Source organism: Cydia fagiglandana, chromosome 4 (assembly GCF_963556715.1).
Source record: "Cydia fagiglandana chromosome 4, ilCydFagi1.1, whole genome shotgun sequence".
In the NCBI taxonomy this organism is placed as follows: Eukaryota; Metazoa; Arthropoda; class Insecta; order Lepidoptera; family Tortricidae; genus Cydia; species Cydia fagiglandana.
Window position 1 is genome coordinate 13,804,750 of NC_085935.1, and position 27,785 is coordinate 13,832,534.

Consider the following 27,785-nt stretch of genomic DNA (forward strand, 5'->3'; position numbering starts at 1 on the left):
ATTTTACTGAATAGACGCGACTTGTATTTAATTTACCCCCGTGGCTTGTTTAAGCATGTGAACGCACCGTTAAACGTACTTAGGTACAGTCGCCATCAGATATATCGGAGCGGCCAAGTTGTTCACAATATCTGAACACGCACTCTAACACATTGACAATAGAGGCGTGCTCAGATATTTGTGAGCACCTTGGCCGCTCCGATATATCTGATGGCGACTGTACATATGATATTGATAATGAATACATGTTAACAACTGGCTTAATCTCTTCGGTAATAGAGATACTGTCCATCTTAAACCAATTTAAATCCTATATTGACTTTTTTCTTTTGCAGTGGAAGTTCGTTCGAGGGGCAATGGCAGAACGGCAAACGTCACGGGCTGGGCGTGGAGACGCGCGGCCGGTGGCTGTACCGCGGCGAGTGGACGCAGGGCTACAAGGGCCGCTACGGCGTGCGACAGAGCACCACCAGCAACGCCAAGTACGAGGGCACGTGGGCCAATGGGCTGCAGGACGGCTACGGCTCAGAGACTTACGCTGACGGCGGTTAGTATTACAATTGCTAATATATGCTAAAAATCTAATAAAAATCGTATGATAAACTGCACTCTCTGTGATTGGCTTAAATTTTCTGAGAACGTAGGCACGCGAGCATGACCGACGATTCGGTATAACGTCAATCTTTCTTAGTAATAGCAGGTCAATTTCAACTTTCCTAAAAACTTTCTCTACTTATTTCAAAAGATTACGTTACGACAATATTGACAAAACATTATTGAGCATAGCGCTAAGCAGAGTTTATTATAAGTTTAACCATTAACCGGTAATCGCTAACAACTTTTAATATTGTTGTTGGGTTGGGCATAGTATTCGGACTCCGACCAAAACTGCCGGAAGACAGAGGCGCAGGGCGCCACGCGCCTGACGCGCCATCAAAATGGTTCCCGCCTTGTTGCAAATAAATACTGCATTTTGTACAATGGGAATGCTGTTGGAACGTGATTTCTATTATTTTTTATTTAACAAACAAACGGCGGTATGAAAAGTTAGATTCATTATATCATTATAAAAAATTGGCTGAAGCCAAGTTTTTAACTTTACTAACTTTGTTGTAGACTGAGGTCATGTGAAAGTCTTATAAATTTCTAACTGAAAACTTATTACAGTTTAATATCGTAACGCCAATCATTTCCAGCGCTTAAAAAAAACAAATTCGGCTGTCGAATGGAATTTACGTAACGTAATGTACCTACCTGAAAAATAGACAAAGACTATATACAACTATAAGGTTGGAGCACACCATATAACTAGGCAACTCATCTATGACCAAAGATATATACATACGCCTCAGAGAAGAAAAAAATGTAATGTGCCATTTCGATACAATAATATATGTTTGTCACCTATTTATAAAGTAATCGTTAGCTATCCAACCAACCCACCCACAGAATGTAGCTAAATCCCATACGAATGAGTTGAAAGTTGAAATATCTCTACATAATAAATGCAGGTATACCTAATATGAATGTGAAAATCTAACTCACTCAAACCACTGTAAGGTAAATTTAAGTGGAATTCGGCTGACGACTGCAACAGTATTAGTGATGCAATATATACTCATTACTCTTACTGCTGCAGTGTTGACGTGGGCATTGTCAAATTCCTTGCAAAATAAGTGACGGATTGACTTTTCTAATTGCGGCAGTAAGGCTCCAACGTCACCAATGGATTATTTTCAAGGAAATTATTACTGACATTGCCCACGCCGAGGCTGTAACAGTAACGTTGCAACAGTAATGCTGGTTTACATAGTTGCTATCAGAATCTGACTTTTATACAGACCATGTTGGTTAATATAGTCATATTATGATACAAAGAGTCTGTATCTTCAGGTATTTAATAAAATGTAAATAAACCAAAATTAGGTATTTTATTAGAGAAGAAAATTCTTCAAGTCAATTCAACTCAATGTGCCAAAACTTGCAGAAGTTTTACTACGATATAATATATTACTAATTCAACGATTTCAACGTAACAACGAAGGTGCTTTAATCACGTTATTTTATTTTCACGCCACTGTTCGGAAATGTGGCAATAGATGGTCTAAAACCAAGCTGGAAAGTAGGCAATAGCTGTAGCACCTGAAGCACCACTACTACAATGTTTCATTGTTGTCATCATCTGTCATTGGTGACAGTTCGCTACAGAAATGAGTATCATTTAAAACATAAAAATCAATAAAAGGTCTTTTTTTGCGCAACTTTTTCCTTCAAAAATAAAATTAGGTTATTTATAGCACTAATTTCTTGTTTAAAAAAAAAGAAATATCAAAACCATTCACTTCATTTTTTTTTAACAATTATCCATTCAGTTCACGCTTAAGGCGTTTTTTACTTTTGTAGCTGTTTGTGGTTTTATTAGCAAAAACGCTTCTAATTTTTGAGTCGGTTTGAAGCAAATAACAGAAAAACGCCTCTTAAAAGTGGTAAAAAAAGTAAAAAAAGGCGGGATCTGAAAATACCTACTGAATTGGATAGTGTAAATTATGTTTGACTAAAAAATATAAGAAACGCGTATCTACGCTCGCTATAAAAATGAGTTCTTCTAGTGAAGAAAATGATATTCTTACGCCTACCGAAATTCAAGAGACAGTACAGGCAGTGGCTAGTAATTTGCTACCAGAGAAATCGCGGGCTAGTACTTATAGTTATGCAAATGTTTTCTTATTTCCTCGCAGTAGTCGTGAAAAGCACTATGTAATGCCTCGGCCGGAAACGCTAAAGATGGACTCGTATTATTCGTAGGCCTCCACTAACGTGTCGGCCCTCGAACTCACTCGTCCATCTTTTAGCGATTTTCCGTCCTCTCCTACAATGTACTATTAATAGGAATATAATGGGATGGTTTGCTTAATCAATAGTAATATTAATATAGTTATTACTTCGCCCTAGTAAAGAACCTTAAACGAGATCGAATATTTAGCCATTTGAGAGTAGATGAAAACATTAAACGATTAAATGAAATAGGTTAAATCCAGAACATCGTGGAACAGATCCAGGCAGTTTTCTATTTGGCTGGTTAACTGATAAATATTTCAAGTACCCGAAAATGTAAAAACACATTGTTTACATGTATTTAACTACCTATAGATACAGACATAGGTATTCTTTTTCATTTTATTCGGTTAACGGCAGATCTCTGGTCAGACAGACAAAATAAAATAGAATCGTCCTATTTCATTCCAGCAGTAAAGCTGCATGTATCGATGAACTAATTTTGTAGATCTCAGCATTCTCAGCATCTCACCCGCCGACACGTGCGCTCGCGACACTCCGGCTCGGCCGACTCTTGCCGCGGAATCCTCGTATTGAGAAATATCGCCATTCTATTATTTTCTTGGCATATCGTGCCATTCGTGCCAACTCAATGTGTCTGGAAACTAATTAGGATTAATTCAGCCTTGAAATAACTAAAAGATATTTCATGAGCTCCTACACCATCAGACGTCACGCAATTTTTACAAAGATGACGCATAATTAGGTTAAGGTATAGGAAAGTCATTCATAAATTCACAAACAACCTACGTATTTGTGACTTCTTTGTCGTACATTAGTCACCATATTTAATACTTGATACAGCTCATCCGGCCAGAATGTTGCCCTAGCACGAAATGGTCCATTCATGTCCCGCCGCACGTAAAAGAGGTGCCATTCACGAGGTTACTGTTACGTATTCGTATATACCTACTCTCCTCCATCCTCCATTATGCCAATAACCTCTATAAAAGTGCGCAGATGTGAGCAAGCTTTCAATTCGATAATGCACGTATGTATTTAAAAGTTCTGAGTTACACCCTCATGATCAATTTTATTGTGAAATGAAAGCTGTATGAAAAGGTTGCAAAAAAAAAATGGAAATAATAAATATGTACCTATTTCGTATCTCATGGTCAACAGTTCCCCAAAAAGCAATTAACACACTAGTTGTAAAATAATAAAATACCCAGTAATAATTTAACTCTACTGCATCGTTGTTATGGTTTTGCGGTTTTTGGCAATCGAAAATTAGACGATGACCGCGGCTGCCGAGCTGACGTCATCTCCTTAGTCCCCATTATAGAATTCCCTAACAGATGTGCGAGTTTTTCATCACTTTTTTTGCCTATTTTGTGCCAAATTATGTGCATTAGGTTCATGTACATAAGTAATTAGGTACATATGTTTGCGACCTATGTCTACAAGAGTGACGGTGTCCACTACAATGTTTATCAATCGTCGGTACGTCTTTATTTAGGTCTGTTACACTGCCCTTTCCGGCGTAATAATTCAACTCAAATGCTGAAACGGCTAGTTGGCAACTGTATATAGGGCAATACTATGTAGTATATGACGATTACAAACTTTAATATAGGTACTTAAGTAGAGTTTACGAGTATATTCATCATGTAAATGTAGATAAGTATGTATTTCCTCCCGTGACGACAGCTGAGTTAAAACTAACCGTAACAACGGGAACGCCCGCGTAGGCGAACTAACTCGCGATAGGAAAATAGAGCATGACTGTAACAGCTAAAAAGCTTTTTGGTTTAATAAGTGGTAGGTAAAGAAGTCGGTGCGGCGTCGGCCGGCCGCGCCGCTGCAGTCGCCGCCGCCCCGGTTCGCGGCCCTCGTGTTATATATAGCCAGCCACGCTTGACGCCGCCTGCGCCTTACAATGTCGACCACTCGTTTAGACCAGCGCGTACAATAAAAATTACGATAAAGACCTTCATAAATCACAATCATAATTGGTATTACCTAATCACAAAACAAGCCAAATGGCAGGATATAGAGCACGCAAACATACTGTAACTAAATAAATACAGAAGCGCTATTCCGCATTCCGCAGTCCGGTACATCGAAAACTTGTACATATTTAGTTTTAATTTTATATATAAATATAGACTTCCATATAAAACACTGTACAGTAGCAGTACATTGGTAACATTGTCAGCCAGCGTACTCAATACTCTCCATTTCATGAAGTGCGATTAAAATTAGTGGATTTGCGCTAAATCCAATTAATTAACAAGCCAAATTATATTCAATCTGAAGTTGTTAGCTAGTGGTCAAGGACAGCTATTATCACTAAAAGCTATTATCAGTAATATCCTCGACGAGCCTGTCCCGCGAGGCTAGTAGCTTGTTAACAGGCGACGTTATCTATGTCTGATAAATTCAAAGCTAATTGATAAATGATAATATTATACCTGCCAAATGTAAATAATGTAATTCTCTAATGTAGGCTGAGTGCTTTCAAGTAAGAGCTTTCTTATTAATTATGTAATTAACCCATTAACATCTGTAATACCTACTCGCTTGAACACAACTGTTACTGAGCTCAAATCGATATGCTATGCTGTTGCAATACTTGCAATACTCTACTTAACGGAATCAGAAAAATAAGTTTTTGGCAAAAATTTCATTTTTGTTACAAGCTTTTATCCCTGACTGTACTTTTCTTACGACAGTGAGTGGTTTTGATATTTGACTCAATTCTTTGGACGTGATCGGCTCGCATGACTTTTCCGAGCAGTCATTAACCTTTTAGCTGCCAGACTAAGACTCGAAACACCGCGCTTCTAACGGCACGGGAAAAAACCAAAAGATAACAAGCAAATCCCCCCTTTCTTGTCACACCGTCACATTTGGCAATTTTGTTTTCAATGAAATCAACAATTTAAATTAGGTTTTAATTGTTTTAACAAAAAAAACATCTTTTACAAATTCATTGTCAGAAATGTATAACACGAATCGGATTAGGAATAAAAATACATCCATTTATCCTCCATTTATCCACAATTATCCTCGCAAAAACTAGTTATTTAACTATTTACAGCGAATACAAAAATCAAAACCAATTTCGGTTACAGATGTAGTGACGTCACAAAGTTTGTGACTCCCCCCTAACCCTTGTCACATTGTTTTTTATCCACTCCCCCCCAATCGTATGACGTGACTGGATAAGCCCTAATTGGGTTTTAGTTTTCTATAGCGTATTATTGTGCGTTGTATGTTTAATATAGTGCAATCATATTGTTCAAATATTTAGTTATTTATGAATTGGCAACATAATATATATGTAACATATACATAATATATGTGTAACGTAAACGTTCACAGGTAAGATAACGTAGGTGGTGATTCTTAAATTGTGTCCAAAAAAAATTTTTTTTCATAAACGTTTTTATTTTTACATATTATTACATATATCAAAAGTACATACAAAAAGCAATTTTTTGATTCATATGGTCAAGCTTAATACCCTCAGGAAAGGTAAATAAAATGAGTACATAAACACGGTTGTGACAAAGTGTCCCTCAGTCGTGACATTTCGGCATTTTGGTGGCCAACTCGGCTATTTTGATTTATATAGTTATTTTAACATAGCCTAAGTCACTCCTATGACTACAATAAACCTAATGATAGCTCAGACGGTAAAATCCGTCAAATTATAAAGGCTGTAGAGCGTGAGAAAGAATTAGATACACATCATACATACATACAAGCGAAAAACATTTTTTTTTGCTTTGGAAGTCGGGGAATAATAGCAAATGATCTGTAGCTAATAAAAATGCAGTTCTGAAAAGTGCATGTGCCTCTAAATTTATCAAACGAATTAAGAATGACACGACCACGTGTCTATATGTCACGAACATGGACTCAAAAGTCCGTGGCAGTGACAGATTTTGGAGGCCACGGTCGTGATAATTTGGAACATGTTCGATATTACATAAACATTTCCTTTGATTTTGCAAATGTTAAATAATTAGCTTAATCTGCAATGTATGAGATATATCTTATATTACAAACAATAACGTGAAACTGCAACTTACTTTTAAAACTCCAACACGGCGGTGACGCGTTAAGGTTGACCGTTTTTTCAAATGAACACAAAAAAATAATTTTCGACTTACCTTCTCCCTTCCGCCATTTGTAAACCTGACAACCACACAGTGTTGCTGTTCTAAAAAAACTTTAATAAGGCTGCCAGTAGTAAAGATATTTTTTTACCGAGTACCGCATGTTTATATTACCACGCGCGGTGGTGACGCGAAAACTAATCACAAAATGTATGTTGTTTAAAATTATATAAAATCGTTATAAAACCATACAATTTTTAAACAGTGTTGTAGAACAAGGATTAGTGTTTTATATTTGATATAAATTATTGCAAAATCACTTCATATTTTTTCAAAAAAAAATCAAATATCACAAAATCTGGGGAAGTCACACTACACGGTCCGTGACATTTCGCACTTGTAATTTTTTTTAAATATGTCTCTAATACTCTTATACCTGGTTTGTTAGTGCACGACACCTTGCACTTTGTGACTATGCGCTGAAACTTGGCACTGTTGATTGTTAGCTGGTCTTGAGCAGATACAGACCGGGAGACCTCGAGAGCCATGTCTCATTTAGTGGGGGGGAGTGGGGGTAGTTCGACGCCGCCGCGCTTCACTTGGAGTAACATTTCTCTAAAACTATACCTATTAGGGCATGTGATATATCATTTTCGGATAAATTAAAGATGAAAAATCTAGTTTTGGAACAAAAACAATGCACTTTCTAACAAAAAAAATCATAAAGTAGAAAAGACTAAAAAACGTATTTGTGATTTTTTTCATAATTACCAATTTTTTTTAAGTGTAGTAGGAATCTGAAAACAAAAAATACAGTTGTAAAGCTACACTTATTACGTTTAAGAAAATATATAGTTTATTATACAAAACTGTTGATAAATGGGAGATAAAAAATAATATAATATTAAGCGTGGGTCAGAGTGATCTCAATACAAAATATTATGAATGTGGGAAAGTTACTTATAATTTGTTCTACAATCGTTTATTTTTTTTAGTTTTTCGTAAATAACTCGTAAACGATGGCCAATAGCAAAAAAATTTTTAGTACATAAATAATTTACATAAAATTTCCAACAAAAAAGGTCATTAAAACTTTTTCGCTAGGATCAATATTAAAAACGATATTAAAGAGAGAAAATAAATTTTAAGTTAAATTCTAGTTAAAATTTTAAATATTGATCCTAGCCAAAAAGTTTGAATAACCTTTTTTGTAGGAAATTTTATGCCAATTATTCATGTATAAGGTGTCCAGAAAGGGTATCGGGTATTTGTTTTAGCGCCATATTCGAAACGGGGCCACGAAAGGGAGCGGGGAGGGGTTCGTGGCGTGCGCCATTTAGTGGAGTTTTAGCCACGATGGAACAGTACTCGGGGACGCATCGCGCATTTTGCGTACCAGCGTATTATCGTAACGGTGATTCAATAGTGACTGCTCAACGTCTGTATCGTGCGGAATATCATACACGCCAAACGCCAAGTGACGATAGCATTAGGAAACGGACCAGCCGGCCTAGCCAAGGTTACAATCGCTATCGCTTCGACATCGAAAAGCATTATATCTCTCTATCACTCTTCCATATTAGCGTGACAGTGACAGTTGCGTTTCGATCGCTACGGAGCGTAAGCGATCGGCATCTTGGCTACGCGGCCTGGATGTTCGAGAATACAGGTGCGACGATTAAAATTCAAAACTGTATTCTCGAACATCCTGATCCATTTCGTCACTTGGCGCGTGGCGTGTACGATATTCCGCACGATACAGCAGTCACTATTGAATCACCGTTACGATAATACGCTCGTACGCAAAATGCGCGATGCGTCCCCGAGTACTGTTCCATCGTGGCTAAAACTCCACTAAATGGCGCACGCCACGAACCCCTCCCCGCTCCCTTTCGTGGCCCCGTTTCGAATATGGCGCTAAAACAAATACCCGATACCCTTTCTGGACACCTTGTATATTTTTTGCTATTGGCCCAAATGATATATCACATGCCTTAATAGGTATAGTTTTAGAGAAATGTTGCTCCAAGTGAAGCGCGGCGGCGTCGAACTTCCCCCCTCCCCCCCCACTAAATGAGACGTGGCTCTCGATGTCTACCGGTCTGTATCTGCTCAAGACCAGCTAACAATCAACTGTGCCAAGTTTCAGCGCATAGTCTCAAAGTGCAAGATCGCCATACAACGGTGTGCACTAACAAACCAGCTATTAGGACAATACATTTAGGTTGACCTAAAACTAGAGGTAAAAGGCTATGTATATATATATATATAGAGTTTATTTATTTTCATAAAAATACATGCTATTCTTACGTGTTACATAATGCATAAGAATAAGAATTACCCAGGTACAGTCGACGACAAAGATATACACCTTTTGCCTTATTATAGTTCGTTTTTTTTAGCATTAGAAAGAACTTGAAAGAAGGTAAGCGATCTTGACATGTTTTTTAATAGAAAAATGCTTTTTAAAAATCAATATCTATTATTTATGAAAGCAGAAGAATATAAATGATCGTATTAGTATCATAATTGTTACATATTTGCCGTAACTTATTTTTAAAATGTGTTTTTCAATTAAAAGACACATCAAGATTGTTTACCTTATTTCTAATGCTAAAAAAACGAACTATACAAAGGAGTAAGGTACAAAAGTGTACCTAAACATATTTTTGACGTAGTCTGTAGGTACCTAACGTTTCTGCAAAACGCTTCCATGAAAATGAGACCTTATGAATATGTGATGGTGGAGCACGGGAATTAGTTCATACAAAGGACAAAGACGGTTATTACTCTCTTACTCAGAATATCGTACGCATGCGCATTACCGATCCACTAAAAATGTTAATCGATTAACTGAAGATGTCTTATCATGATCACGTACAAAATTACAAATCAATGAGCTATTGAAATTGTGCAGACAACTGATGTTTTCCACTGCCTGTTCCAGGAACATACCAAGGACAATGGATGCGCGGCATGCGGCACGGGTACGGCGTCCGAACCTCCGCGCCTTTCGGGCTGGCGTCTCACTACCGCGGCGGCGCCCGCGACCACCGGGGCTCCATGTCCTCGCTGGCGGAGGCCGGCACGCCGGACCCCACCGAGCGGCGCACGCACCGCATGGACGAGGCGCGCGGCGGCTTCGTCCTCAAGAGCAACTCGGACGAGCCCTCGGGCCGCCGCGGATCCCTCATCGAGAAATCAAAGAAAGGACTACTCTCTGTAAGTTCTGACTTCACCCTACGCATGCCTTGGCTTATTAAATGAGTGACTCACTAAATGTTGACATTTACGACGAACTAGCAGTGAATTCACACCAACGCCCACTCAGAATTACATCAAACTTTTGTCTTATTTTAGAACGCCAGTAGTACACGTGTAATTAATTAAATTATACGTTTTTATAAATAATGGCTTTCTTTATCCACTTAAACGACTGGGGACTTTTACTTTACTTCTATTATGTTCCCGGAAATAGCTACATACTAAGTATCATACTCGTACTTATGTTTTGTAGTGTATCTGTATTGGTGTGTTTTTATTTGAAATGCGTGATCAATTTTAATTGTAATAACATACCTACCTAATAAGATTGGAATTTCAGTGTGTGCATGTATTAACAATAACTTTATTTTTGGTAACTGCAGATTTACTAAAATTATTTTTATTTTATTTGCAAGCCGGTAGCACAAACCGTTATCTTAGAAGAAATAGATATAGTGAAAGTAAGTACAAATCATTACTTAGAGCAAATCGAAATAAGATCGACATTACAAGACCAATAAAAAAAAACTTAAGTATGTGTCAATACCATAGTTGATGACAATCTTATCACGATTTGCTCTGCTTTCATTGAAAATATATTTCTCTAGCAATGTCGGATTCAAGCATATTAGTTTCGCAAGAAGGCCATTTGCTTATTCAAGTTTATTCATTTCCCATAACCAAGAATCGACTAGAACATTAATCTAGGCATAGGATATTTGAGAGCTAAGGTATTCAATTACCTACCTACGTAGTTTATTATTGAAAAACATCAATAAAGTGTAACTTTTTAAATTGCGAAACTGACAACCTGAATCTGGCATTCTGCAAGTTAAACACCACATTATGCGCCTAAGCTATTAGGTACAGTCAACTGTAAAAATATGGATACACAAATCATCTCAAAAATATGTCCCATAGCTCTTATGTCAGCGAATTAATAACTATGGGACATGTTTTTGAATAAGTTTGCTACACCCATATTTTTACAGTTGACTGTGCCTAAGGTGCACTTAATTTTCATATTAACGATTAGGCTAATCTATGCTATTTTTATAAGTTACTAAGTTACCTATTTCAATAGTGTGTATTTCCTAATCACTACCACCACTATCTTCATTTCATTATTTATGAAATGTCCTTACTAACGTGTGGTAGGTATATTATTAGCGATGAAGTACTTTTCAATTTGACTAATTCTATATTTGAAATATGTTAGTAAATACATATTAAGATTATTAAAAGAGGAATGTAATAGGTACCTTTACAAAAAAATTCCGACCTACATCTAAGGACCAATTGGATAGGTCGGCAAACCGCGGCTTGCGAGCGGCATGTGGCATGTGATTTTTTGAACATATTACGATTGCACCTCTTCAAAATCGCCCAAATATTCCCACTTTCTCAGACCGCTAAATGCAACATTGGTGGCTCTTTGAGACTCAGACAGTGGTGATTTTTACTACCTTATTCTCAAAATTTCTACTAAACAATAACTCTGAGTAACATGCTAACATGACTTTGAAAACGGGTACTTTTCAACGATTTACAAAGTTTTACAGAAGTACAAATAAATCCTAAGTAATTCTGCGTATACAATAGCGTTGACCTCATTCAACGAGTTGACTGAGATTCTCTTACTACTTACTAAAAATACAGAATTCCATTGAAATCATGTTTACTCTTATGCATTCCGTGCTGATTCAGTCCATCCGCTGTGTCTCATTCATCCCGTTTACGTTAGGGATACAAATAAATTAAGATGTCGGTACAATATGATGTAGCTACATATTTGCGGCGTTTGGTGTCGAAACTTTGGGGCCGTGGGGGCCAAGTGCGCGTCGACTGTACAAAGACTTGTCGGCGCGCATAATAGAGGCTTCTGGTGACCAGAGGGCTGGCCACTATTTCGCCCAGCGTATTAGCATCGCTATACAGCGGGGAAATACGGCCAGCCTTCTGGGCACCTTGCCCGTTGACGGCGACCTGGGGCAAATTTTTTATCTTTAGTTTTGTAAGTTTTATTATGTTTGTTTATTCCTTTCTTTGTTTTTATCAATAAATATGATGTATATATATGCATCCTTTGATTTTATATCTTGAGTGACTACGTTAACCAACCATGTTTTAAAAGAAATGTTGAGTAAGATTGTTGAAACTTACGTGTTATGTCAACAGATTCATAATCTTTAATTCCATAAATTTCATAATGAATTTTATTTTTTTATTTTGAGAACACGGTGTCCAATGCGTTCGGTATGGCATACAGAGTAATATTAAATTATCGATGAATAAAAATTTTTTTTTTTTCTCTTTATTTTTAGAGCTTGTCACCGAGGTGAACATGTCGCTCCATAAAAAACCACAAATTAATATATTCTTACAACTAACTTATTCTACATACTAAAGCCTTTCGTACAAGCTGCAATAGCGCCATGGCGGCGTCCGACAGAGGAGCAGCCAGGACGCTATTGCAGCCCCCAACATCAAACATATTATTATGGCTTGAAAAAGCCAGTTGTATCCGAGCAGCTTCATTCCGGGCACATTCCATTATAACATGGTACACGTCTTCTAAAACATCACATTCATCACAATTAGGAGAAAGAACTTTCTTCATTAAATAACCGAATTTATTCAATGGGATATGTCCAGAACGTAGTCTCATCATCAATACAATGTCACGTCTATTAAGAAAACAATCAATCCACGGTGTCATTAAAGGATGAGGTTGGATCGTCTTGTACCAAATACCCTTCTCTGTTGATCTCTTATCAAAGTATTCTTTCCATAAAGTATAGGTTCTCTGTTTGGCTAAAATGATACAATCCGTATAAAAAGGCAAGGTATTACATTCTACTCCACCATGACAAGCCAGCCTGGCTATGGAATCCACTACTTCATTACCGGCTATACCTACATGAGATGGAATCCATTGCAGAATTATGGTCTTATCTTGCGATTGTAATTTATCAATGATATTTAAAATGGAATAGGCAACCGGGAGACATCGATGTTTCGTGGTACACCGAGCAATATGCTGCAGAGCACTTTTAGAATCGGACAGAATGACTATATGATTGCAATCTAGGGATTGAATGTAGGATAAGGCCTCAGCAATGGCAACCAACTCGGCGTGCATTATTGACATATCATATTTTATATGTAATTTAACAGATACGTTCGATTGAGGGTCATAAATCGCAGCACCTAATGAGTTTTTTTCCTTAGAACCGTCGGTATATATGCAATAAAATCCAGAGTAATTGGTACGTAAAAAATTGTTAACAAAAGTTCTTAGGGAAACTTTGTCATACTCGCGCTTAGATTTGTTAATAGAAGTAATGTTTAACTTAATAGATTTAGAAATATCTATATGATTTACCCATTGGTCCAAAGTAAACATTTCTAATACTTTACTGGAATACATAGTTGTTAACTTATACATATTATGAATGGTAAGAAGCAGAGGTTTTTTATTTCGCAAAGTGTCTCGAACTTGTAAGTCATTATTTAATCCATCTAAGAGTTTGATAGTTGTGTTATCTTCAAAAGATCTAGATTTTAGCCAAAACTTGGATGCCAAATAGATGCGACGAATGTACAACGGTTGTACACACAATTCGCATTCCATTGCGTGTATAGGAGTAGACTTAATAAAACCGCCGATAGTCCTCAATGACTGATTTTGAATTTTATCGAGTTTGTACAAATGAGAATCGCAACTATCGTCGTAAAGAAAAGACGCATAATCTATTCGACTACGAATCACAGCAAAGTATAATCTTCGGAGATGTTTTGGATGGACACCCCATCCCGGTCCAACTAAAACTTTTAAAACATTGGAATATTTCTGAATCTTTTGAGCTAATTCGTTAATATGTTTTTCCCACCTAAGAGATCGATCCAACCACATTCCTAGATACTTAACACACTCGACTAACTCTATTTTTTTATCATTAATTTTGATGCTTACAGGTTTTCTATTAATACCTTTTTTAAATACACATAACTTAGTTTTAGATGAAGATATTTCAAGACCGAGATTATTCAGAAATTTGTTAAAAACATTAAGGGACTTTTGTAATACATCCTCGGCCTCCTCTATAGATTTCTTTGTAACATATAAAATATAATCATCTGCATACTGTGAAAAGTAAACACTTGTAATTGATTTTTGAATATGCAAAGTATAAACATTAAAAAGCAATGGCGAAGTAGGATCTCCCTGAGCCAACCCGCGACCAGTTGATCTTCTTAACATAGATGCATCAGTTTGTATTGTGAGGTATCTTTCCTTTAAGAAATTCCATAGATATCGACAAATATGATGTCCAACTCGTAGCCTGTCAAGTATTTCAATTAAAATGGGAACATTTACATTATTATATGCATTTTCAATATCTATGAAACACCCCAAAGTGATCATATTTTTTGAAAATCCGGTCTGAATCCGACTAACTAAGCTACTTAAATTATCCAAAGATGATCGACACTTTCTAAAACCAACAGTTTCTTCGGCAAACATACATCTTTTTTCTATGAACCATTCCACCCTCCTATTTATCATAGAATGAAATATTTTACACACACATGAAATTAAAGAGATTGGTCGAAGAGCAGAGTCAGAGGAGGGGTCTCTTCCGGGTTTAGGTATCGGGACTACACTAATTTCTCTCCACTGAGTAGGGACAAAACCTATGGAGTAGAAATTATTGTACAATGATAATAGTAAGAGTTTTCCTTTCTCAGGAAGATTTTTAATCATAGAAAAAGCTATCCCATCATGACCCGGAGCAGTATCTTTTGGTTTAATGCAAGAATCTAATTCATGTAATGTAAATGGTTCGTCTATAACCGTGCCACCCGACTCAATCACTGGCGTCGGCGGAGATACATAATCTGGCGTGAGAGAACAAAGAAGATTATGAGCTTTTTCTGCACTAACATGAGGCCGAGAAGACCTATAGCCCTTTACCCATTTCATCCGAGACCAAACTTCAGAGGCTGATGAGGACTCGCTTATGGAGTTGCAAAATTGTTGCCAACTTTCATTTCTACGCGTTCTAATAAGTCTCTGAGTGTCTCTTATCTTAGCCTGAAGTTCCTCAAGATTTTGTGGTGTAGGATTTCGTCTGAACAATGAGAGAGCTAAACGTCTTTCGGCAACGGCTTTGGATAAAGCCTGGTTCCAGTATGGTTTTGGTTGGAATTTTTTTGCTGGATTATTGTTAATTTTAATATATGGTATGAAAAGATCAGCAGCTTCATTTATAATACTTAAAAAACAATTATATGATTCTTGAGGAGCTTCAGGCAAAGACAAATCAGCAAACTTATTTTCTAAATACATTCTGTACTCATTCCATTGAGCCTCTTTATAGTTTCTCTTTGGTACAGCAGAGTTAACACAAGAATTTAAATATGTAGAAATCTTTATAATTAGGTGATCGCTTCCTAGTGATTCTTTCATAACGTTCCAATTAAATGCAAAATAAAGATCAGTAGATACTATAGAAATATCTGGAGACGACTCCTGTAACATTCCATTCACTAGGCGCACTCTTGTGTGGCTGTGATCATTAAGAGAAACTAGATTACAGTCCACAAGAGAATCATATATTTGAGTGCCGCGAGTATCCGTTTTATATGACCAGTTGGTGTGATGGCCATTAAAGTCACCCATGATAATCACGTTATGTTGCACGATTGAAAAAATAAAATCCCAATCACTCTGCTGAGTCACTACAGAAGACGGACAGTAAACTGAAATCACGTTTTTAATTTGATCACAATTAAACACTTTAACGTAGACAACTTCTACACCAGGATTAGGGTGTTGAACACGACAATGCTCAGACTTAATCGATTTATGCGTAAGGATTGCAACACCACCATATCCATCTGATCTGTCCGCCCTATATATATTATAATTACTAATGCGAAAATAACAGTCGGAATCTAACCATGTTTCACTAAGTGCCGCTATATGGATTTTCTCCTGAATAAGTAGATTTTCAAATGATACTAACTTTGGTTTAATACTCTGTGCGTTCCATTGCAACATGTTAAGTCTGCACTGCTTTAAATTACTAGCCATCTGTGGCGTTAAAAAAGGATTTTAAGCAGGACATGTCAAGTATATTCTTCATAACAAAAGATAAAAGCCATTCTAATCCAGTTTGAACCCCTAATTTTATTTTTTCAACTATCGTCAAGTTTTTCATGAATATGATATCTTTTAACTTATCAATTAGTGAACTAAACTTAAGTTTATTTTCACTTACTTCCTTGGGTTTGCTCGTTATTTCTGGTAGAACGTCATTATCATCAGTTTCCATACTTGATAAGTTATTATCAGATATACTGTCATCTTTTTCTCTCACTTCGGCCTTCCTGCGTTTAGGTTTAGTACGGCTTGCCTTTTTAGATGGAGTAAACGATATATTTTTTTTACCTGGGGCATCACTATGAACTTCAGCTTGGGTCACCACTACTTTTGCATATGCTGGTTCGATTACCGCAGGCTCCACTGTTGATTTTTCAGCCACTGAAGTCGTCTCAGTTGTCCGAAGCGTAGGGGGAAAGTTTTCCTGATACATTGATGCCGCCGGGGCTGGCGGGCTACTAGAACCTGGTTCATATTTATTCAACGCCTTTTTATATGTACAATTAAATTCAGCCATAATCTTCCTTATGTTTCTTTCTTTTTGGTAGAGTGGACAAATTTTGTCTAAAGCCATGTGATTTCCTAAGCAATTACGACATGTGAATACAGTTGTCTCGCAATTTGAATGTTGGCCTCCACACTTAGGACAAGTAGATTTTTTGGAACACGTTTTCTTTGTATGACCATACCGCCAGCAATTGGCACAAAGTGATACTGGAAATAAGTATGGTTCAACCTTAACTCGCATTTCATGTATATAAACGTAAGGTGGTAATATGGGACCTTTGAAACATACACGTACGGTCTCACTATCCTTCCATCCTGATTCATCTGAACTTTTTCTACTTAATCTTTTTACTGAAACTATTTCTACTCCGCATGTCATACTCTCTATCATATCTTTTTCACTTAAATCTAAATCCACATCCTTAATAATGCCATAAGAAACACCAACCTCGTATGTTTTTTGGCACCGCCAGCCCAACTCCTCATGCATAGCAACCTTGGACATAAGCCGCTCAGCGCTGGTTTCATTATCAAATTGGACAAGCACTTTATATGAATTAACGTACCTGACTCTAATGATACCTAGAATATCATGACTTTTTAGCAGCTTCGCTAGCGCAAATTGTTTTGGCAGCATATCTTTGCAAGTAATGCTTATTTCTGTGCCCACGGATAATTCTGGGTTAAACACATAACGGCGTTTTGGATTTTTGGTAACTAATGTCCATTCAGCGTCGTCCTTCCTCTTGGTTGCATAGGAATGTTCTGTCGTAATAACTGTCTCAGTACTAACCTTGGGAAACTGTCTTGCTTTAAGCTTACCCTTGACCTTAGGTGAACTTAGGTCAACTGATGGATTCGGTTCACCATTATCAGTCGTCATTTCCTGTAACTCGAAGTCCATATCACGTTGTGTTAAGTCCATGGAATCATTTTGTAGGATTGTCTCGGAGCTATTTACGTGATTTGTAGTTTCATTCGCGCCATCACCTTTATTGTGGGACATTGGTTTCGGATCCCGACTGTAACAGTCGGGACCGCTTCAAATTTATGAAAAACCAGAAAGTTAATTATTTAAGAGTATCTTAAAACACAAATAACTGAAAGACACGCGTTTATTGAATATAAAATTAATAATTTTACACAAGAGTTTTCAAAACACGTCTTGCCGCCATAAAAGGGTTTTTTTTTTTGATGAATAAAAATGAGAAATACTAAATATGTATTTACATAGGTAAAGTAACGTAAGTAGTTTTGGTGAATATGATCAGCCACTCCGTATCTTTAGTTGAGTAACAGAATAAGTCTATTACTGTCATTACCATCAGTGGACACGCTCGCCTCAAATGGAATTTTATCAACACGACATATGACCGAAACTTCAAAATAGTTCTGTTCCGTAGTTGAATAGTTACCTATTTGAACTAATGACATTATTTTCCTTAGTAAGTAGTGTTACTTAAATCATTTAACTAACAAAATAGCACTATACCTACAAATTTCTACTACTTCAGTTATTTAATTATCATAGCTCGAATGGGTATTGCTATTTGATTTATACCTGACATTATATATTATAATTAGATGCTATTTACGGTAAGTTTGTATTCAATTGTATATAAGAGAAATATTTGGCAATTTCATTTCATTAGATAAAATAGCTAGGCCATTGTCCGAGCTATGGTAATTACCATAGGTACGTATGGTCCCTGAATGGCATGTAATTCCCGTACCAATACAAAATTGTATGTATCTATTACAGAAGTTGCGTAAGCAGCGAAGCGCGGGTGAGCTGGATAAGAGAGGCACCAGCTCAGTGCGGTCGGGCGGCTCCGGGGGCTCCGCCTCCTCCTGGGTGTCCTCCGTCGAGAGCACCCACTCCGCCATGACCCACGGCTCGCTGCACACTGACTCTAATGCTAGTTTCCTCGTTGAGGTACTTTGGTTTATTCGCTTACTGTACCGCGCTTGCATAGCTTACATTTAATAATACACGCAATACTACCATTCACGCATGATGGGAGCACATGATATTAATTTGATTTCAGGTATTCATTTTATTTCAATATGTGTGATTCTCGTTTCACATATTTACGATTATATGTGTGATGATTTGATAAAATCAGAATGCAATTAAGATTTTAAGCTCCCACTTAAGTAGCAGCATTCGATCATTACAAACTTTATTTGATGTAGATCTGACTTTACTTGCAGTGCATCATGCTCGTAGGTACTTGATTTATTGGTACACGGTGGAGATAAACGTTTCTAATTATAGGTACATACCATCCTTTGACTTGATTTTCACGTATCTCCCCTTGCATCTCCCTCGTGCTTTAAGTATATTGGTGCGAATGACATGCGCCATGACTGCCACAAGAAATAAATACCATATTGCCAACAGATTTTTAAAGTTAAATGCCGCACAGACTTGCTTACGATACCATTATCCGAATTGATTTTGATGCCTAATCGGAACAGCAAGAATGAGGTCAAGAGATTAAAGCCAGTTTTATTTATCATTTCAGGATGAACATTTGGAAGCTGGTGTCACAGAAACTTACATGGGCGAATGGAAGAACGACAAACGCAATGCATTCGGAGTGAGCGAGCGCAGCGACGGCCTCCGTTACGAGGGCGAGTGGTTAGGCAACAAGAAGAACGGCTATGGAGTCACGACGTTCCGCGACGGCACCCAAGAACAGGGCAAATACAAGAACAATGTGCTAATAACCAGTCAGAAGCGGCGCCACATGTTCCTCATGCGCTCGGCGAAGTTCCGAGAGCGCGTGGAGTCGGCTGTCACGGCGGCGCAGCGCGCTTCCAAAATAGCACTACAGAAAGCTGACATTGCGATATCCAGGTGTGTAATCCCTTTAATACCATTTTTAACGGATTGTCTGATCTCCCGAATCCACCACAAATAACAGCCGTAAAGTAAAGATATTGGAAAACTTATTCAATTATTCGACATATTCTCCCGCAGTAAAATCCAAATTTAATCTGGTTTTCCTATTGCTGTAACGGCTTTTACACGTGGTGGTGCTTGTATTTTGGGTAATATTTTTAACAGAGTATTCAAATAGGAGCGATAGGTACAAGTAGGTACTGCTCAGTATTTACCCTTGCGTTCTTTTTTTAAACGGACGCTAGATCACAGTCATTGTTATGTAAATAACTAGTCGGAATTGTTTATTTTTGTAAAACCTTTAGGTACTTATGTTACAGAACCGCCACAGCCCGAGGAAAAGCTGAACAAGCCGACGAAGCGGCAGACCAAGCAAAAGAAGACTGTGATTTAGCACAAATGACTGCAAAGCAGTTCGCCCCAGATTTTAAGCATCCTGGCTTGGACAGAATAGGATTAAGAGATAAATATAGACAAAAACATTACGACACGCAGGTTACGACGCCTGTTTCACAAGAATCTGAAAAGATCTTGGAAGGAAAGAGCATTCCAAATCATATCCCTCCGATGCATTCACAGATTCCTCAAGCAAACAAAGCTCCATATGGAGTGCCCCCGAGACGACCATCTACCCAGTTCCCGAATAAACCAGTACAGTCAATAGATCCAAGGCTCACAAATAATTCCAATTATAGTACGGACGATAGAACAAATTATTATTCTGAACAGGATCATTGGCCAAACACGCAATCACAAGGACCACAGTATGGACAAAGTGATCAAATGAGTGGCTACGGCCCGAGTGCACAGTCAGGACCACCTTACCGAGTACTAAATAGACAAGACGCCATCCAACAACAACCGGGTATGGATCAAAGTAGTCAGCAATTTGGCAATCAACCGCGTAGATTTTCATCGGCGATGAGACCGGCTCTAAATCTTAATCAGAGACCCGCCGGACCACAGGATTGGAACTCCACGCAGGGACAAGGGATTAGACGGCAAAGCATTCTAGGCCAGCCTACTCAAAGTGCCCAAGAAGCCCCGTACGGCGACGGAGTTGCCGCCAGTTACGGACGTACCGAGCTCAGAACCGGCACGGTACATTCAGAAGGGCCACACGATCGTCTCGGGGGAGACCATATGCATTACCATCAATCCACGGAACCTCAAGGATATCAGCAGCCTCTCGATCATAGACAACAAAGAGAGGGTTCAATGTACCGCCAAGCCGGCTCCGACCAACCGATGATGTACAGACAAGCGACGGCCCCAATGGACGACGTGGCCAACGGGCCTCGGGACCCGCGGCAAGCGGGCCGAACATCAATCGACTACTTCGACCATTATAAAAGACCGCCGAGTAGAGATTCGAGCGTGGATCGCTACGGGCGGCGATCGCGGCAGCCTTCAGTGGAAGCGACCGCGCCCGCCCGAGAGTCGCGCGGCGGCTCGCAGGCGCCGCAGCCCGCGCCGGCGCCGGCGTCGCGGCCCGCGTCCCGCGCGGCCACGCCGGCCGCCGGCAACGGCCATCTGGCGTCGGCCCGGCCCTCGATATCGAGGGAAACGCCATTCGAAGAGTCACTTATGAGGAAACGAACATTGGGGCAAGATATATCACCATCGCCGTATCAACCGAAGAGGACGGAGAGTTTGTGCATGACGCCGGCTCCTGCGCCGCCCCCGCCCGTGATGAGAGGAGGCGGCGGCGGCGGCGGCGGTGGTGGCGGACGAAAGGTATGTTTTCTCAAAAATGGACGGCAAAGTCGACTTTGCCGTCTAAAAAATAGGTCGCGGAGTTTATGGTCAGTCAAAAGTTAAAAAGTTAAAAACATTCCAGTCTCGATTTTGGGACTGCAATGTTGCATACAAATTCCATTATTTGTCGAGTTCCAAACTTTTTAAAAATTCAAATGGCCATATCAAATGAAGGCACAGGCCCATTAAACAGCCAAACAGATGATTAGTAGCGCGTCTATTTAGTTGTCTCAAATAGGTTGGCGTATTTTCGGCAGAAAAATACACTTCTATGTTTTTATAAAAAAAATAAAAAGGCGGCAAGTTCTTTTCTCTGTGAAAATATATACGTAAGAACGTTGCTTTTGTAAAATGTTTCTATGATATTTATGTTTCTTGCACCATTTTTGAGAAAAGCACTATATATGACTCGGCTGGAAGGCTACTTGCTGGCTTCGGATTCAATTAAACGGACTCCCAAGGTCGTCCGTTTAAAACGAATCCTCAGCCTGCAAGTAGCTACTTCCGAGCCTCGACAATAATGTACTATTATACGTAATTAAATTTCGAATTCGGATATGAACCACCACACAATAAGTACAGTCACAATTCTGTCACATCAAGTTCATGGTGAAAAGTATAACCAATCACTCAGGATGATAAAATAAAACGAGGTTCCTATCTAATTGTTCAGTTTCATATGTAGACAAATTCTCATTATTCAACCCAAACTATATCCCTAAACGTCAAATTTAGGTTCCATCATGATCAACATGCATTCGGTTTGACTTGATGTAATTCCAATTGAATCAAATGATTAACAATACGTCACCTTCGTTCTCATTCGACTTCGCGGAACCGGGTGATCACAAACCAATACGATTCCAATAATTTACTAATACCACATCAAACGTATGTCGTTCGTTCGTAGTCGTACCAAACCGCGGGGCTCCAAAGAAGCCAAGAGAAAAGCTAGAGTTAGACCAAGAAAAGTCTGCAACGATTTTGACAATACACGCAGTGCAAGTGCTATTTATAGTATTTATACTCACGTTATAATTTCATAGGAGTTTAACGTTTAAAATAACACTTGCACTGCGTGACACAGACTTGTCTTAGTCTAATTCTAGAGACCAATGAGTCGCATTCGTAATTCGAACTATGAGAAATAATAGCATCTGACATAGGACACCACAGTGGCACTCCTAATACTTATAGTACAGGTTGATTTACGAAAACTGGCATATCTGTATCGGTATACAGTGAAAACCATCTGGCGATTCGTCTGCTCAATCATCATCTCATCAATTCGACGTCTAGTCTGTTCGAGAAACTGAAAACGGTGAAAAATATAGAGATACTACTCCTAAAAATACGTGTCACGTGTAATACCTCATTAGATTCATCATGATACCTAGAAAAATGTATTCGAAGCGTGCACATAAAAAATATTCAATAGTTATAAACAAAAAACTGGGAAGAAAGTAGATATTTTTTATTTCTCCAATAAGTATTAATTAATATTTAAGAAATCAAAATTAATATTATAAAAGAGGAGGATATTTCCAATCAAACATTCCATACTTGCAGAACTGTATCACCATTATTTATACTTTTTATTTAACGCTGAACACAGCCCCGCCCGCCTCTTTTTAGAGATACGCGCGCGGCGTGAAAAAACGATTACGTAACATTAAATATAATTTTAAAATAATTAAATATTGAATGATTTTTTTTTATTAGAATCAGAATTATTTTATTTGCTAGAAAACTTAAAACAACATGAAAGTAGTACAGGATGTTAAGGTACCGTAGTAGGTGATAAAGTATTCAGTCGACGAACGACATGCAAAAATTATATAAAGTAATAAGAAAATGTTATCAACAAGATAATGTTTTCTTAGATACACACACTAAATTTAAAATATACACGATAAAATTACGATTCAAATAAAATTAAATAAATGTAGTCAAAAAAATAATATAAATGTAGTAATGTCAGTTATGAGTTATATAATTTAAAATCCATAAATTCCCGGATGCTGTAAAAACAATTTTCACTGAGCCACTTATAGGGAATGCAAATCGGTTATTTTCGGTTATTTTTTTGTATGGAAATAATCGGTTATTAACCGAAACCGCGGTTATTTCCATACAAAAAATAACCGATTTACATTCCCTAGCCACTTAGTGATCACTGTTGCAAATTTATTCAGGAAGATTGTTATATAAAACAATGCACATATTATACGCATTTTTGCGATAAATCGCAGTACGACAAGGAGGTTGGTACAGAAGGTCCATGTATTGAGCTCTTTGGTTACCTGTAAAAACATCAGACCTGCGCCTAAAGAGTTCAGGATTTTTTTTAACAAATAGGCATGCTTTTTATGTACATACATGGTAGTGGTAAAATATTTAGTTTTTTAAAAACTGGCTTGCAGCTTTCCATGATGGAAATATTAGCTATAGCACGAATGCGCTTTTTTTGATTAATAAATTTATTTTTTAAATTTAATTAAATTTTTAATTTTTAACGTATGACTCATTTATAACACGTTAAAAACTTGCTACTAGTATAAATTTATCTTAAAGTTATTTTTTCAGCAAGTTATGCAATTGTTAATCAACAAAACTTTCTCGAACATCCTTCTTTATTGAAAATTGAAACCGAAAAAAAATGTACCTACTTTATACCTAAATAACTACTGTAAAATTTTGTCGCATTCTAGAGACCTTTTCATATACATGCTTAATAAGATCACATTATAAAAGTTTTAATAAAGTTAATACTTTGCTTAAAACTAGTTTTAGAATAACATAGAAAATTGACGAATTACGAAAACTCAAGGTAAAATTGTAAAATATCAAACAATTTTATAACTAAACTATTATTTTTTCAGAACTTTTATAACGTGATGTTATTAAGCATGTATATGAGAAGGGCCCTAGAAAATTATATCATAGCGAGAAAATTTTACAATAGTATTATACTTTTTTTTTGTTGTCAATAAGAGAAGATTTTGTTCATTAACAATTGCCTATATTGTTGAAAAAATAATTTAAGATAAATTTCTACAAGTATTACATATGTTGATATGTTCTAAAAACACCATATTTTTTAAATAAAATTTTTCAATGAGTATTTAATACCTTTAAAATTATATTTAATGTTACGTAATCGCTTTTTCACGCCGCGCGCGTTTCCCGAAAATGAGGCGCGGAGGGCTGTGTTCAGCGTTGAATAAAAAGTATAAATAATGGAAATACAGTTCTGCAAGTATACAGTGTGGAAAGATAAGTCGTTCTCTGGAGGAAACTACCTTAAATTCTTAAGCTGACTCATTTTACTTAAAGGAGACATTCCTTTATTTTAAAAAAGAAACAAAACTGCAATCTAAGATTTTCTAAAATTCGCTTGCCTCGCCCGGGACTCGAACCGACAAAAAATACCAAAAAATAAAATCTCGCAATTTTACAGTCGATACAGTTAATGTTAGTGATAACATTTCTCCAAGTAACATTAAGTCTTACACTCGTCTGTCGTACAAAATATCCATAAAATCTAATATTTAGTACTCAAGATTTTTTTAGACAAGCTAAATTGAAGAAAAAATGTATTATACTTTGAATGCAGTTTTGTTTCTTTTTAAAAATAAAGGAATGTCTCCTTTAAGTAAAATGAGCCAGCTTAAGGATTTAAGGTAGTTTCTCTCCAGGGCCCGACTTATCTTTCAACCCTGTAGAATGTTTGATTGGAAATATCCTCCTCTTTTATAATATTAATTTTGGTTTCTTAAATACATATTAATACTTTTTGAAATATTGACGAAATAAAAAATATCTAATTTTTTCCCCCTTTTTTGTTTATTACTTTTGATATTTTTTTGTGGGTTAATACACGCTTCGAATACATTTTTCTAGGTATTATAACGAATCTAATGAGTTATCACACGTATTTTTAGGAGTAGTATCTCTATTTTTCACCGTTTTCAGTTTCTCGAACAGATTATACACTCTATCCAGGCCAATTTGAACGTTCACTGACACCAGAATAGCATCTAAATTATGTCATTCATTTATCGTGAATTTCGCTGTTACTACATGTATTAGCGCGAGCGAGACGCACGATGTCGATGACGACGCATGATGACGCATTCTGATGTCAGTACGAGTATACGTTCGAATTGGCCTGATCGTTTTGATGTTAGGTGCAAAGTTCGGATGGATCTATTAATCGGCCCGATTCGAACAACTGTCATAGAGATATATACGATACTGATCACTTTTGACAAAACTCAATATCGTATCGCTGTGACATCTTATTATTCGAATCGGGCCGTATAAGGCCATTGCAAGAAAATTTTGCTACGAGCTACGGCGTAGCACACTAGGGTTCCTGGGGGTTTATTATAATTTTAATAATTGGTAATACTAATGAATTTGATTTTGCGAGGTCTATTCAAAATCTGCTTTTCTGTTAGTTACCTTTAAAAGCTCCAAATTTTACGCATATTTTTTCACATTACAGGCTGCTCGGTTATGGGATTCTCTACCCGCCACCGTAAGACGCCTTAAATCATTGCCCGTTCCTAAAAATAAATTAAGAGATTATCTCTCCCAAGGTTTCTTTTTTGTGTGTATTGACCTGTTGACTGATTTAGTTGTTATGTATTATTTTTCATGAACGTTTACACTTACATGCATTTATTGTGTATGATTTCCCCATTGTATATTTTTCCTTTTTTTCTCTACATTACTTCATCTACTATTTTGAATAGGTATCATTTGCCTGTAATAGATCGCTTTTTAGCGATAAAACTGCCTGTCTTGAACCGATTAGTTCATTTCATGCATATTTTTGGAAATCTGACAATAATGATGATATTACCACGTTGTCACGTTAATGTTGTCATTGTCATGCATCTTGTTTATTATCACCTTGGCCCGATTCTATAACATTTTTTTTTTAATTAGTATTTTTCTAACCTCAAAAATAGTGGTAATTAACTTTTTCTTCCGAAATGCTAGGGTTCCTATGATATCCAATATTGCGGCACAATAACGACACAATAATTGAATACATAGTAACGTTACTCAGATTTAATTTTTGAGGAAAAAAGTTACCACCTCTTTTGAGTTATAAAATTTCTAATCTGAAATAAAAAACCGGGCAAGTGCGAGTCGGACTCGCGCACGAAGGGTTCCGTACCATAATGCAAAAAACAAAACGGTCACCCATCCAAGTACTGACCCCGCCCGACGTTGCTTAACTTCGGTCAAAAATCACATTTGTTGTATGGGAGCCCCACTTAAATCTTTGTTTTATTCTGTTTTTAGTGTTTGTTGTTATAACGGCAACAGAAATACATCATCTGTGAAAATTTCAACTGTCTATTAGCTATCACGGTTCGTGAGATACAGCCTGGTGACAGACGGACGGACGGACGGACGGACAGCAGAGTCTTTGTAATGGGTCCCTTTTACCCTTTGGGTACGGAACCCTATAAACGGAGGGAGTATAGATAACCACGGTAACAATTATTTTCGATTGGCGCTTGTCGATGTACGATTGTCATCTTGTCTAGGCCCCTAAAGATAACGCCTATCACTTTTCCGAGTCAATACTACGGTTACGAGCGTAATGCCGGCAACACACGTAACTATAAATCGTAGCGAATAATCTGTGCAGTCCGATTTGCGCAGTTTTATCTACCGAGTGTATGACATATCGTTGTCGATTATCGTAACGATTTGTCATACACACGGTAGATAAAACTGCGCAAATTGGACTACACAGTTTAATCGCTACGATTTATAGTTAACGTGTGTACTCGTAGCCGGGGTAAGTACCTACGCGAAATGTACCGAGATTGTACCAAGGCAGAACCTGTGACACTGCGACGAAGTCATATATGGATTTAGATAAGGATTAAATTAAAGTTAAACAATATTAGACTCGGAATTGAATGGTCCCATTTTGACCGTGTGACCATCACCATGTCGAATTCTAACCAAGTGGATTTATACAAATGCAGATGTCAATTTTCGTGAAAGTAGACCAAGAAAAGTCTGCAGTAATTTTGATAGTCCATGCAGGACAAGTGTTATTTATACGTCATAATTTCATAGAAGTTTGACGTTTATAATGACCCCACTGCGTGGGGTATCAAAATCGCTGCAAACTTTTCTTGGTCTAACTCTAGTACCTATTAATAATGGCGATGTTGGAATCGTATTGGTTCACGTGCACCTGCCTAGAACAGAATTCGTATTTTAAAACTCACCTTAACACGGA

General features: G+C 37.4%; 1 protein-coding gene across 1 annotated transcript in view; it reads left to right on the forward strand.

Annotated features, from left to right (window-relative positions):
- The window catches only part of LOC134663618 (junctophilin-1-like), a 43,809-nt gene extending 17,635 nt beyond the window's left edge, over positions 1 to 26,174 (forward strand). The window contains exons 2-8 of the mRNA XM_063520036.1: positions 336 to 547; positions 9,850 to 10,124; positions 10,583 to 10,627; positions 18,605 to 18,778; positions 19,371 to 19,705; positions 20,071 to 21,487; positions 26,019 to 26,174. Of these exons, the coding sequence (XP_063376106.1) occupies positions 336 to 547; positions 9,850 to 10,124; positions 10,583 to 10,627; positions 18,605 to 18,778; positions 19,371 to 19,705; positions 20,071 to 21,487; positions 26,019 to 26,174 (2,614 nt within the window). The remainder of the gene's footprint in view (positions 1 to 335; positions 548 to 9,849; positions 10,125 to 10,582; positions 10,628 to 18,604; positions 18,779 to 19,370; positions 19,706 to 20,070; positions 21,488 to 26,018) is intronic.
- Positions 26,175 to 27,785: the final 1,611 nt, after the last annotated feature.